This window comes from Rattus norvegicus, chromosome 1, assembly GCF_036323735.1.
Source record: "Rattus norvegicus strain BN/NHsdMcwi chromosome 1, GRCr8, whole genome shotgun sequence".
Lineage (NCBI taxonomy): Eukaryota > Metazoa > Chordata > Mammalia > Rodentia > Muridae > Rattus > Rattus norvegicus.
Genome location: NC_086019.1, coordinates 16,774,693 through 16,789,444, shown reverse-complemented (window position 1 = coordinate 16,789,444; position 14,752 = coordinate 16,774,693). Strand labels below are relative to the sequence as shown.

At 45.2% G+C, this 14,752-nt stretch overlaps 1 protein-coding gene across 11 annotated transcripts in view; it reads right to left on the bottom strand.

Annotated features, from left to right (window-relative positions):
• Window positions 1-14,752, bottom strand: part of Map7 (microtubule-associated protein 7) — a 127,174-nt gene that overhangs the window by 67,729 nt on the left and 44,693 nt on the right. For 2 of the 11 annotated variants that reach the window (XM_039105431.2, XM_063284408.1), the window contains exon 1: window positions 2,727-7,476. The exons of the other annotated variants lie outside the window; for them this stretch is intronic. In XM_039105431.2, coding sequence (XP_038961359.1) covers window positions 2,727-2,733 — 7 coding nt within the window. In that variant the 5' untranslated portion in view covers window positions 2,734-7,476. Of the gene's footprint in view, window positions 1-2,726; window positions 7,477-14,752 lie in introns of those variants that run through there. 11 annotated transcript variants of the gene reach the window in all.

Here is a 14,752-nt window from a genome sequence, read left to right as displayed (position 1 = left end):
TGTTCATGAGTGTTAAAAGTCTGAGGGCTGAGACCTGTCAGGTTACGGTTCAGTAAAACCTTCAGGTTTCACGACACTCTGATGTGAGACACGAAGTACAGAGTCAAAATCTTATCACACAAGAGCCTGAGACTCAGCGCTACAGTTTCTTTGAGAGAATAACTACTAAATACCAACTCAGTAAAATGCCATTAGAATATCTTAGTGGGTTTAACTGAGTGTATGATTTTCGCCTTAGAAGACATGTACTAATTAAGTCTTGGAACGAAGCACACCACACACCCTTAGTTTATATGACAATATGTGTCACTGCCTTGTTACTAAGTCTCCCTTTCTTTTTATGCAATCTCATTCTAGAACATTCGCAGAGTTTTAGGTTAAGCTCCAATATCTGTGGCTGGAGAGTTGGAGGATTCAGGACTATACACAGTTCCTAGAAAAAAAATTAATTTCTGACCTTAATTCACCCCTCCCAGCCATTACTCCTATTGAGTATTTGTGCATTTTGTTTAGGAGAAATTAAATTACATGTAATCGAGCATACTTTGAAATCTTGGAAGACAGAGGTCAGTGAATGATGGTGATTGACCAATTTTACTGATAGTTGCTTTTTCAAAACAAGCCAATAACAACAAAAACCACACACCTAATCTAAAATGATCCAGCTCAGAGAAGTTCCAGAAAGAAGTGTGATCACTTCAATTCCCTGTTCTTTTGGAGGCTGAGACCAGATTCACTAGTTTACTAAAGGTATCAGGGACCTGAAGCCTTTCGACTCTGTTCTAGGGACTCAGGATTCAGTGACTACTCACTGAAGACTTGAGTACCAAGGGGCTGGGAAAATGTTGTGGCTAAGGTCATACAGGGCAGCAGGGGCAGAGGGGCAGTCTGTTTGCCTCACTCATCCCTGACCATCCCTGTCCAGGGCTGGTCCAACAGAAGTGGGCTTCTCCCGCCTGTGGGCACTTCCATGGTTTAGTGGCAGGGCTGCTGTGTGGGTGGAGGACAAGCATAGCTACATTTGTCCATCTCTCCTTAAAGCTATGGTTTCAAACTGAAGCTGGAGTCGATGGAAACAAAGATTTCATGTTTTCTGCTTCTGCGGGGATCTTTGTAATATCCAAAAGCCAAGAGATGGAAATGAAACAATAGAACCAAAACCCAGCGTCATTTAAGGGTTTGTCTAGGATATTAAGAATTCTCGGGCTTAGCCCCACCTTCTTCCCATTTGAAATTTAACTGTTGGATATGAACGCACAGCAGGCTGGCCATCGCACTGTATCATATCTAAGTCCGACCTGCTGTGTGCTCACCATTCTGTGCTATCCTAAGACATGAAAACTCCACGTGCATCTGAGTCTGCTGAACACTGTTTCCTTCAGCAATGCTAAAGGTCAAACTCAGCAAGGTGGGTGAGCACACCAGACAAGGGTTCTACTCCGGAATCCACTCTCGCCCCCACCCTCACCCAAACCCCACCCTTGCCCCCACCCACACCCCACCCAAGCCCTTCCATACGTTTTTTGTGTGTGGAGAGATGTCCACCTAAAATATGCTCAAGGGCAGAAAGAATCTGCAAATTAGTTTAAGGGAGCAAGCACACAGGAAGATTTTCTTTAAGTTATGTTGAAGCCTAAAAGTCTGAGATGACCCTATCGTACAATATTGTATGCTGACAATATACATTTTCTGTCATTTTGACAGATAATTAGTAAGTCATTTATCTCAAAATTAGTAAAGTCAGAGCTAAAAGGCAAACTCAAAATCAAACCTTAAAGTTACCTCAAACACACTGTCCCGATTCTGTATTTTTTAACCATAAAAAATAAATAACAATTATCCGGACTGAGTCATCTTCCAGTAGTTACTAGATAGAGATTGATAACTACATAAAACTCATGCCTTTCCCGTAGCAAACGTTTTATAGTAAGATATGATACTCATTAAATAGACTTAAAGGGAAGCAAGTCCTTATCTCAAATCTCACACTTAATGAATGTCTCTAGAAACTACTGGAGAAGAAAATAAGGTGGCCGAAATAACTCTCCAAAAGTAGCAGCTAAGAGGCCGTGCATGAAGCTCTCTCTGTAGAGCCCATATGAAATCAGTGGTCGCAGATTAAGACAAGGAAGGCATTTCGGCAGGAAAAGAAAGGGAAATGCTGGCTGCGTTTCTAAAAGGGAAGGAAGGAAGGAGGAAGGAGAGAGAGGAGGAGGCAAGACAAAGCCTTAATTCTGCGGACGTACTGTACTATCACTCTGCATAGAGCGGCCGTCATTTCCTCCTCCACCGTGTGATCCAGATGGAGTATTAGAGCGGTAAGAAATCATCAGTAAATCACGTAGCAAGCTCTCCTTCAGACAACGGCTTAACTGCGTGTGTGGCCCGCTGTGCGCGTGCCGTCTTCAGGAGACACTGTGAAGTTAGGGGTCTTATTTGTGTGCATCCCAAGCAACCAGCGGTGGTTGGACTGACACGGCAACCACATGGCTCTAGGACATGACAAGGGCACTCCATCACTTATACAGCACGGCGATGAGCTTAAATCCCGCTCTGCTTTCTAAAAATGCCAGAACTAAAAGCTTCTCTTTTGTTAGCAAACAGACCGGGTAAGAGCTTTCCTACTCTGGTCCACCTATTAGAAGTGCTATTTTGTCAAGCTGGCCTAGAGAGCACCTACAGAGCCTCATTAAAGTTTTCACACCACTCTCGCGCTGGTAACTTACATTCCATTTCAGCGTCTTCCAGCTAAAACCCCTTCTCGAATGTGCTGCAACATATCTGCTCGTCTCCCTCCTGTTCTGCTCCCCTCAGCCAGCCAAATGCCGAAGGACTGGTCAACGGGAGCTTACAGTCAGGCTAAGATTCTTCCAGCTTGAGGTATACTCGGAGAAAGCAAAGGGGCGACCAGACCTCGAGCCAACCCCGCAGCCTGTTGTGAAACAGCAGCCCTGCTCACTGAACCAAGTAAAACTTCTGTTCAAAAGAGTCAGTGAAGCTCACAGGAGCGTGGGCTGCAGGCTAGGAGGCTTTTCCTGGTTAAAAAATGCCTGTGAAAACAGCCGTCTCGGGGATTCACTGGCCGGGAGCCCCAAACAGGCTGTGAATGGAGCGCACACTAAAAATCTGGTCCTTCTGTTTCTCCAGGCTCTTTTGCCTTTTGGTTCGGGGATCCAACAACTCATTTAGATCCTCCAAGCTCCCTACTAACTCTTCCTGAACCAGAAGCAACCGCAGGCACTCATTCGGACCCGGCCATGCAGAGAGACCTCTGTTCTTTCTCCCCCTCCGCTGCGGAGGACAGCCACCGAGCCATTGAGACAGGACTGGAAGTGAAGCTTAGCATCTTTGTTCGCCGACTTGCTTTAGCAGGTTCTAAGAAATGATGAAAGTCTTCAAAGGGGAGGGCCAGGGCCATGCGGTACAAATGTGAAGCTCAAGAAATCAATTCCTCATTGGTTACATACAGATCCTGAGAACCCACCACTTTGATAGTTGGGTGTCGCACGGAACTCTGGGCTCGGTGTCTCTACCATCACTTTAAAAGGGTCCCCCCCTTTTTAAAGATGGTATTGTAGTTACATTTCCCTTTTCTCTCTCCAAAGACTTCCACACTGCTATATTCTCCTCCCTGCTCCCCTTTATACTCATGGCCTCTTTATTAATTGGTACTGCACACAATGGGCTGAGTCCATTTAATGTCACCTGTTTGTATGTTTTCAGGTCTGACCACTGGCACTGGGGAAGCTGGAGTGCTCCTTCCTGGGGAGGACCACCTCTCTCATTCTCAGAGTTACTCAGAGTTGTGTGAGTGTGTGTGTGTGTGTAAATGTATACTACCTGTGGGCAGACCCGCAGAGGCAGAAGAGAGTCTCCCTGTGAATAGGTGGTTGTAGGTGCTCAGTGCGGGTTCTGGAACCTGAACTCGGGTCCTCAGCAAGGAGGATTCTTAACCATGTATTAAGTCTGGTTGGGTTTTGTTGTTGTTGTTTTTTGTTTTTGTTTTTTTGAGACAGGAAATCACTATGTAGCCAAGGATGGACTGAATTGAGCTTATATAGCCCAGGCTCACCTTAAATTCATGGAATTCCTACTTCTATTGATCTGGTGCTGGGATTAGAGATTTGAACCATGATTCTGTGCTTTAAAGGGCTTTTGTGTAGAGTCGCAATAGAAGTCTTAATTACACATGTGGCGTGATGTCCAGAAATCTTTGATTAAAGCCAATTAATCTAATGAATTCAGCTAGCTACAGGCCCAACTTCAAATAGATTCTGGTTTTTAGAAGAAAAGAAAATATTTTAAGTGTCCTTGAGTGACATGGCTGGCTCTAGTAAGAGGTTGGACACCACAGTTTCTAAGATGTCTGGGGCTCAAGCACCCACTGAATCCTCTCTAAAGGCCTTGGAAGGAGCTAATGGAGTGTGAGCTTCAGCCGGTGCACCCCAACACCCTCAGGATTCACCACCACAGCTGCTGGCTGGGCCACCCTTTCCCTGGCCCCTTACACTATCCTGACAGCTTGTGTAATAAAGACAAGTTATCTGACGGAGGCTTTACAACTGGTGCCATTCATCTTAGCCTGGAAAAATCCTGATATGGACAGCAGCTTAGACCTAATGATCTACTTGAGGTCAAATGCTATTCTGGGGGCTTTACACAAGTGGGCTGATCTGACATCAGAACAGGAACTTTATTATGCCGATCCTGTAGATGGAGTTCCCAAGCAGCACAGAGGTCACCCATTGAAGTCAGTCTTAAATCCACAGATTTAATCATTTTCTGGTCAAGCATATCATGGAAAACTTACATCTGAACTGAACATTGCTGTTTAACCAGTGCGATCTAACAAGCTATTCATAGTGCACTGGGTAGTATAAGAAGGGCAGAAACGGTTTAGCGTACAGGGAAGGGTGTGTGTGGAGTGTATTCCAACAGTTACTAAGGAAAAGGACTTTAGTATTCAAGTGTGGGGGCCCTGGAAGGTTCCCTGTAACACTCGTCTCTTTATAACTCTTACACCAGGCTCTGGTGTAACACGTGCTCCAAGTAGAGAGAGGCAGAGCACCCAGGAAGCATTTAGGCCAGCACGGCCTGCTGATGAGACTTGACTGGTACCACAAGGAGCGACGGAAGGGAAGGACAGGGAGGACATTGTGTGGGCACAGCACTCCACTCTTTCCTGAGAACAACATGGCTTCACTGATCGGTGATGCGTTCATGCAGCAGGATGGCTGACAGCCAACAAGAAGAATGACAACAAAGGGTTTTCTGTCAGACACGTGGCTCAGAAGCTGTCTATGTCCAGCACACAGGGCGAGGGTGCTGACTCATCTTAAGCTTCGGGGGCACAGAAATTGCCTCAGGAAGAGGTACAGTCCTGGCTGTAGCTTCCTGTTATCATCTCAGGCCCAAAGCCCTGGCTTACCACTCCATATCTGGCTCCATTTTGAATGGATTGCAAAACTGTATTAATGAATGATACCGGCAGCTTACTATTTAAGGAATGCAAATCACTTAAGTAGAGATTAAATGCACACAGATCCCAATAAGCTCTGAGGAAATAAAGGTAGGTTTGTAAGTAAACACCACACGATAATCCCTAGTAAATACAAAACACGGAAACCCTTCCCGACAGCAGTTGATGGACAGAGCAGACCCTGGGAAGAAACTCTAAGGCGCTTATGAGCTTCCTTTCTATGTGCTTACCATTTCCTGCCCACTGCCTACCTGCTCTCCCCACAGTCCGCCTCAGCTGGAACCTGGTCAAGGTCATGACCCATCAGAGCTCTTCCCATGCCTAGCCTGCGTGCTCTCCTACCCTATAGAGCTGTGAGAAGCATGGAGAACGGTGAGCACAGCATTCAGCCTCCCCTTGCTGAACAAGCAGCCTGCCCCCTCGCCCTTGTGTCCATCTTAACCTCTGGCTACTACTGTACTGGTTTTTATGCAGGGAATTCTATGTGATCAGAGACATCGGCCAGTACCCGTTTGTTCTCCCACCCCTGGCTTTCCTGACGTGTAATTGAGGGGTAAATTTGTCCGTTTCAGGTGTATAACATAATAGCATGCTTATGCACACACTGGAAAATGATTACCACAATCAAGTTAATTAGCATCTCCATCGACGGCCCGCACTTTTGTGTGGTGAGAAAGAGGTTGTCTCCTCGACTTTCCAGGCCTGCATCCTTCCTTTATTGCTACCTCACTGGACAGCAGGTTCCCAGAGCTCAGAACTCAAGTCTGCTCCTTCTGGCGACATCCCATTTCCCTGTCCCTTGCTTGTTTGTAGCCAAGCTTCACATCACAGAGGCTCGTGGGCCCCTGCACCGCTCCTATTCTTGGGAACAGAAATTCGAGGGACGGGGGACAGAACAGTCAAGGAACACGTAAATGAAGAGACAAAGCCTGGATGTCTTCCTCAGTGACTGGGGTCACGTGAACTGGTCAATGCCTTAAATTGTGCCCCACTGGTTTTGCTTCCCTTGCTGTGATAAAGGCCATGACGCAAAGCAACTTGGGAAAGAAAGGGTTTACTTAGCTTCACATCCCAGCCACAGTCACGGAGGGAAGCTGAGACAGAAACCAAGCAGGGCAGCAACCTGGGGCAGGCACTGAAGCAGGCACCAGACAGCACTGCTGACTGACTTTTCAGCCTGCTTTTTCATACAAACCAGGGCTAGAGCCACCCACCAAGGGCTGGGCCCTCCCACACCAACCATCAATCAAGAAAATGGCCCACGCTTGCACACAGGCCATCCGATGAAGGCATTTTCTCAACTAAGGTTCCTTCTTCCCAAGTGACTCTAGCTTGTGGTGAAATGACAAAACCAACCAGTGATCTGAGAATGACGCTACCCGTTTCCTCACTTTTATAAGAATTTAAAGTATTTCACAGAAGAAAACAGTTAAACTAAGTTGGTCACAGTACCGCAGTGGTGCAGATTAAATTGGCGTTTGGTAGAATTTATGTGTAACCATTAGAAGCTTGATTACTATTTGGAGACAATACACCTGTACTATTAACAACTAAAGGACCCAGCTAGTCAGGCAGCCGACAGTCCTGCAAATTGGTTTGTTCTTACTTGACCACACCAGATTGCTTCTAATCTCAAGGTCAGTTTCAGAATCCCTGAGCATCCCACTCTCTCCAATTCCTAACTCTGCCCCGCCCTGACCTCTCCTCCCCCAGCTTTGTGTTCAAGAAGTCAGGGTAGCTCTGGAAGGCCTTCTCCTGCAGCGCTCACAGCATGGCCAGCTCCACTCCGCTCGGTGTGAACTGTCTCTGTAGTTGTCTTCTCTTTTCCTTTAGAAGTTCCCAGAGGGCATAATTTACAAACTGGGAAAGGACACTGCTGCCTAACTAGTCCCAAATTTATAGTGCTTTGGACAGTGACGCTGTGTGCTTTGTTCTTTAGAAGGGACTTGCGGATTCATTTAAAGGTCTACACAATTCTTTCCTCCTCCTCTTCCTCCTCCTCCTCCTCTTCCTCCTCCTCTTCTTCCTCCTCCTCCTCTTCTTTTTTTTTTTTTGAGACAGTGTCTCATGTAGAGCAGCCTAGCTTCCAGCTTGCTACATAGCCAAGCCGGCCTTGAACTCCTGATCCTCCCGTCTCACCCTTCCTGAAAGCGGTGTTTGTAGGTGTGAGCCACCAGTCCAACTCCATGATTTCTTTCTTTAGAAAAGGAGCTGTGACCTGCCAGGGTTTTGAAATCCAAACAGGTTACTCTGGACTCCTATATGCAGACGTCGAATGATAAAATCCAATGTCCTTCATGTCTGTACTCCACAGTAGTGACCAAAGCTAGCCTTTCTACGACACACTCAGGGGCGTTGTTTTAGGAAGGTATTCCTACCATGTCGGACTGCTCATGCCTCTCAGTCTTACTGTGGCTGCAGGCTTGCCGTCCATCACCTGTAACTTTCCTAAGGCACCTCTGAGCCTCACAAGGGTCTAGGGACAATTACTCTGGAATAACTTAAAATATGTAAGCATTATGCAGACTGAGCAGGTTCTACGTGGGTACACACACGCGCGCACACACGCGCGCGCACACACACACACACACACACACACACACACACACACATCCATGTAACAACAATTAATGAAAAACCAGCCATGAATTTGAAGCAAAGACGGGTAGATGGGAGGGTTTGGTGAGAGGAAAGTGGATGGAAAATAATATGATAATCTCAAAACTAAAAGGAAAATTTTCAAAAAGATGTGTGTGCTGGAAGCCAAACAGCTTACTAAGCAACCAGGCAAGGCAAGCTGCCGAGTTAGTGGGCATTAGGTTGTAACTGCGCAGTCAACTGCTGCCTTCAAGGGAAAGACTGGCGGCTCCGTTCCTTCATGCACGTCTGCTGGTGTTGAGAGGTGTATTGTATCGGAGCTCTCTACGTTGTGTCAATCTTTCAGGTTAATTACAATGTATTTCAGGGGATTTTACAGGGGATTAGTTGGCAGGGCCTGACAGCTGGAGTCCCATGTTAGTCCAGAAACAGAAACCAGGACCATGACCTACTTTCCAAAGGGAGTTCATTAATTCCTTCCAACACCAGACTTCCCTTTCTGTATAGAAGCCGCTCCATCCTCTGCTTCATGATTCTTTCCACCACTCGTTCTTCCCGGACCATGTTTTCATTCAGCTGTGTTAAACCTTCCAGATGCTTCCAGTGCTCACGCCATGGCTGCCTCCCTGCAGGAAGTCTATCTACCTCGAGGAGCAGCAAAGGCTCCCCCCTTTACCAGCCCACAAGCACACTCATTAATCTTCCCTAAGAGCCTCGGCGTGGAAAGGCTTTACTCCAAACTGCAATGGCCTATTATCCAGTGTATCTATCAATTCCCAGTAATATGGAGGTTTACTCTCAAAAAAAAAAAAAAAAATCAAGCAATAAATGTAGTATCAAAAATAGAAAACATAAGTGAGCCCACGGCTTACAGTTCCAGTTTAGGAACAAAACCACAAGCATTTTGGTGGATGCTCGGACAGATGGCTTTCAAAGATTATACATTCGTGTATATGAGACAAAACCCAGAGTCTTTACATAATAGTATCTTGACATTGACTACCTGGATGTCTTTGTTGTAACGCGGATGTTTTCTTTAGTAATGGCTACCTGATGCTGAACCATGTGGCAGCAAAGCATTTATTTATTTATTTATTTTTTGGGGGGTTCTTTTTTTCGGAGCTGGGGACCGAACCCAGGGCCTTGCGCTTCCTAGGTAAGCGCTCTACCACTGAGCTAAATCCCCAGCCCCCAGCAAAGCATTTATACAGGACACACTGTCATTCTACATTTATAATTTTGCAAATAACGTGTTGTAGGCAAGGTTGCCCGTTAGGCTGTGAAAATTTGAAAGGGGCTCACGGATCAAATATGGGAGACCCTTGGCATAAGATTGAAATCTCTTAGCAAAGAGAACTAAGAGGGAAAAATAAATGTTCATTATTAATGCACACTGATAAAGAGAGAAGGGGAGGCGGGCCTTAGGGCAGAAAGCCAACTTAGTAAATGTAGAGGCAATGGGGGATCAGCGAATCTACTCGGCATCTAACAGAACAGGAATTGCTTCAGAAGAGTCGAGGCTAAAACTCACGGGTAAGCACATGAGGAAGGTGAGCACATTCACGAAGTTTCAAAATGTCTCCCTGCAATAAAAAAAATTACAGAACAAAAACAAAACAGAATCTAGCTGACAGGCCCTAACCAGGTGAGAAGGTTACTGCCACCGGGGCTGGGACAATTACATGCCAAACTGACTATCACCTCTGTGGCTTTCTGAACAAAACACATAACCCAGATTTAATCGTCCATTAGCCAAACCCCAAAGATGCTACTACAGGAAAACAGGCCTAAAGGCTTCCAGAAGGTTAGTGTTAGTGACTACACAGGGAGACCAAGGGAGTGCTAAGAGGAGAGACAGGCAGTCCCCTGCAGCATCCTGGACGTGTAGCACTGGACCAATGGTATAGACAACAGTGTTGCACTGAGCTACTTTTGCATTTGGGATATAATACACCCAGAAGACGTGCTATTTTTTTTTTTAAGGACAATTAAAAATAAATCTTAAAGTTAAAAATCTTGGGGTAGAGGGCTGGAGAGATGGCTCAGTGGTTAAGAGCACTGACTGCTCTTCCAGAGATCCTGAGTTCAATTCCCAGCAACCACATGGTGGCTCACAACCATCTGTAATGAGATCTGATGCCCTCTTCTGGTGTGTCTGAAGACAGTAATAGTGTACTTATATATAATAAATGAATTAATCTTTAAAAAAAAATCTTGGGGTAGGAGAGATGGATGGCTCAGAAGTTAGGAGGCCTGGCTCCTCTTCCAGAGAGAGCTTAGTTCAATTCCTAGCACCCACAGAGCAGCTCACAACTCTAGTTCTGAGAGATCTGATACCCTCAAGTAGGCACACAGGCAAGCAAAACACCAATGTCCATAGAATTATAAAAAGTAAATGATTTTTAAAAAGCTTAAGTCTTTGGGTCTAGTTAATTTGAGGGTATAATTTTTTTTCTACTCAAAACATTTTTATAATAATTTTTTAAAAAGTTAACATTGAGGGAATCCCAAGAGAAAAGAGAATACAAAGAGGAAATCTTTGTATCATTCTTGGAATTCTTCAACTTTTCCCAAGGCCTGAAATTATATGAAATAGGCTTAAGGTAGGACTCCCAAATCCCTATTTATTACTGATCTTATAAAAATGAATACAACTTTGGGGCTCCTTTATACACACAAACACACACACACACACACACACACACACACACACACACACACACACACACGAAAGCTAATGAAACAATTGAATGCAAAATTCTCAAATTAATGTAGTTCTAAAACAGGCTAGAACAACTTCTCCAAAACAAGACAGAAAGGAATTTAAGTTTCTCACGTATTCCTTTCTCCAGCTCAATTACAAGCAACTTGTTATAACTTCTGGAGGAAGGGGTACGATCTATTCTTATATACACAGTATCTCATTTTCACACGCTTAACTTTCTCCTTTATGAAGTAAACCAGTTTGACTTCATCAGATGGGAAAGTTGTGCTGCTTAATTTCAAGCTATCCAAGATCATGAGAAGCAAGCAAAAGGTGGGGTGGGAACTGCCCGCCTGAGGGATGGCGGATCCATGGTGAGGACAGGCGACAAGGGCTGGAGGAGTCAGAGAGCAATTCCCCACAAGGCATTGACTGACTGCAGAATCCTATTCTTCTCTCAGACTAAAGCTGGGAAGACACCTCTAGAAAGGTCGTTTGCTCTCCTAGAACCAGGATGGATCTATGGTAAACACCTTGAGCCAAGTCAAAGTCTGGCACCATTTTAATACAAAAGCAAAATATATATAATGCTTTTTTTCCTATAAAGTAAGATATAAGTTAATAAAATGTTCATATTGAAGAGAACACTAATACTCAGGAGTTGGAAACAACAGCCACTGTTGGACTGCAGCATATCACCAGGTTATGAACGGCAAGATTCTTTCTTGCCTTATTTTTTGTCCTCTTTTCCCAAATAACCATTCCAGTCTGACGTGGCTGGACGGTGCACTGACTGCCTCCTTTACTAAATGATTAAACTCTCTAATTGAATTGCTTAGCTTTCCCACCATCTAAAGATCCAATCCAGTTCCCCCGAACCACAGGACAGGCAAGCGTCGGCTTCTCTGCCAGTGTTTGCAAGAACTGAAGCCTTCATTATGTGTTAGGCTAGGTTTTTGGTATGTATCTTTATTACAAAAGGAATCAAGCCAAGAGCAGCGATCCCTGAACTGTAAGCGTAGCAGCAAAAGTACATTTACTCCCTTAATGAATGGCTCAGGACCCACCAAGCAGGCGCTCTGCTTCCAAGAGGATGGGTTACACGTTAAATGCATTTGGAAAATGGTCTGAATCATTTCCCCTCTCTTAAAAGTGACAGATATCAAAACCCCGACAGTCCTTAGGGCAAGTGGTTTTATGACTTACTCTCCAGCACTTTTTTCTCACTAGTACTGGCTTGACTGTCACGAGCAGTCATAGCAATGCTTTGATTTTTGTTTTGATTATTGCTGTTGTTATCTCGAGTCAGGGGCTCTAGAGCCCAGCCGGGTTTTGATGTCCCCAGGTACTGGCGGCTGGCCTGGAACTCTTAGCTCCCCTCCCCCACTTATTTCCTAAGTGCAGGGCTTACAGACATGCACCACACCCACGTTAAAATGTATCCACGTTAAAATGTATCTTAAATTATATCATTTACAAGAGTCCCTTTGAAAACTCCATTTACATTATATAGTTTCAACATGATTTCCCATAAAATCAACACAACCCAGCGGTAAATTCTCTCCCTTGCTCAAATGCATCAGCAGAAAGCACAGTGACTGAAAAGTTAGGGGAAATCTAATTTAGAGAGTCACCAGATTGCCTCAGAAGAAGGTAACGACATTTGATGGCTTAATCAATTCCTCTTGCTTTTTGGGGCCTTAAATAAAAATCCATAATGCATTTTTGAAGATGGCAAAAATAGATATTAAACTCCATTAGCAGGCTCCATAAGTCTGATGTGGATCAACAGTTTTTCCCCATCTTCCTAGAACTTTACGAGGCGGAGCAGGTCTAATGGACCAATTAGGGTCGGAAGCCATCGCTGCCTGCTCCCATGTGCCTAAACTGTTCCAAGAACACCGTGCTCTTACAACAAAAGCAGATGCTCCCTGTGCAGACCTGCACCCGGCATCTGCTGCCTGCACAATAGAAAAAAACCAGCAAAGGCACAAAAAACTCAAGGAGGTCTTTATTTAAGTAAATGAGCTGGAGAAGAGAGAAGGAAAACCTGGAAGCTTCATTAAAAAACAGGCACCGCAATCCAGAGTAGGCAGGGGCAGGAAGCTTCCACAGGAACCGGAAGCTCCCACAGGAACCGGAAGCTCCCCGCAGACAGCGTGCTACTGTGGGTGCGGACGCCTCCTATCTACCACTTCTTAAATGTGAGCATCTGCACATGGTTTTGCTAATAGCAACCATAAGGAACACATCTGTAGGTTTTCTCAACTCTAAATTTTCATAGGCAGAATAAAAGTTGACCAAAAATGAATAAATAAACAAATAGATAGATAGCCCAGAACGGACTGACCTAGTTAGAATTGGCGGGCTGAGTGCATCTGAGCTGGGTTAATCCTGTTCAGCTTCCCAGGCTTTAGGGTTCAACAGCTCTTGGGACTTTACAGTTTATAGGTCACTTGCTGTTTGAAACCAGTTTAGTGAGGATCTGACCATTAAGAGCCATCCCAAATCAACTCAGACAACGAAAATTTAAACAAAAAAGTAAGGCACTGCTAATGTAGATGGAGTGCTATTTGTTGCACATGTGGACAGAAAGATAAATATTCTTTATGAGAAGGAATGGACAATACGTATCTCAAAAGGAAATGTAGAAGGGGCTGGGGGTGCAGTTCAGTGCTAGAGTTCTAGCTTAGCAGGTCCGACTCAATGTTTAACCCCCAGCACTGGGGGAAAACAAACAAATACTAGAAGAGAGAAACGCTTGTGGATGACGGGAAATGCCACCAAGCAATATAAAGGCCTTAGAGTTACCAACGGTCAGAAGACATAAACTACAACAAAAACCATCAGTTCTTTTCCTAGGACAGATCTCAAATGGGAGGACATGTGTCAAAACTGCTGCTGATATTAAGTGGAAAATGGGCTAAAAATTCCCTCTATGATGATGTGCCTGCATTCTAAACAAGCATGTGTGCTATCTGTAACAGCTACATACAATGCTGCGCACAGTCGTGACCGTGGCTGTTTATAAACGGCAGGAATACAGCTAGCGTACAGTTTTAATCTTTCCCCGCGTTATTCAAACACACTGATGTTCACTGCTGCCTTATCACTAGAAAAAACATTGTGGTTTTAAATAGTTAGGCAAGGACAGGTGAGAAATGCCTACAGAGTTCTCTTCAGATTTTGTGTCTCAGTTTTCAGTGAAGACACTTCATATGCTAATGAGCAGAGGGGAGGAGTCCTCTGTAAAGAGGTATATTTATTCTCCCAAAAAAGGTGTTTTCCCCCACTCCCCACCTGAGGGAGTGGAGGGAAGGGAGGGAAAGGAAGGGGGAGGGAGCGGGAAGGAGGGGGAGGAAGGGAAGGAGGAAGGGGGAGGGGAAGGGAGAGGGACTGGAGAAGGGAGAGAAGAGGGGAGGGAGGAAGAGGGGGGAAGGGAGAGAGGGGAGGGCTGGGGAAGGGGGAGTCGGGGAAGGGCAGGAGGTGAGGGAAAGGGGGAGAGAATAAGAATAAATGTGTGTCAACATCAGGTATCTTCCTCCATTGCTCTCCATTTTGCTTTTTGGGTGAGAAGTCTCTGACTTTTCTGGGAGCTCACTGACCCAGCAAGTCTCAGAACTTCTCCTTTCTGCCCCTCCTTTGCTGGAATCACAGGCACATGCTGCTGTCCCTGGCTTTTTGTTTTAACATGGTGCTGTGGCTCTAAACTCAGTCCTCATGCTGTCTATCTACCTCCCTGGTCCTCACTAGAGAGCTTTCAACTAGGAAAGGTTTGCTCTTGTACGTGGCCATCCACCAGTAAACACCCAATAGCGTTGCAGCCTTTATCACCGACATCAACAACCGCTTTCTTTCTTGTCTCTTCCTAAGATGCTCTCTGTCCTTATCACTCAGCAGCCTGCGCACTCTCAATGCCCTCCCGCCATCACCGTAAGCTGTAACCAGAATGAGGGTGCTGATGGGCTTTT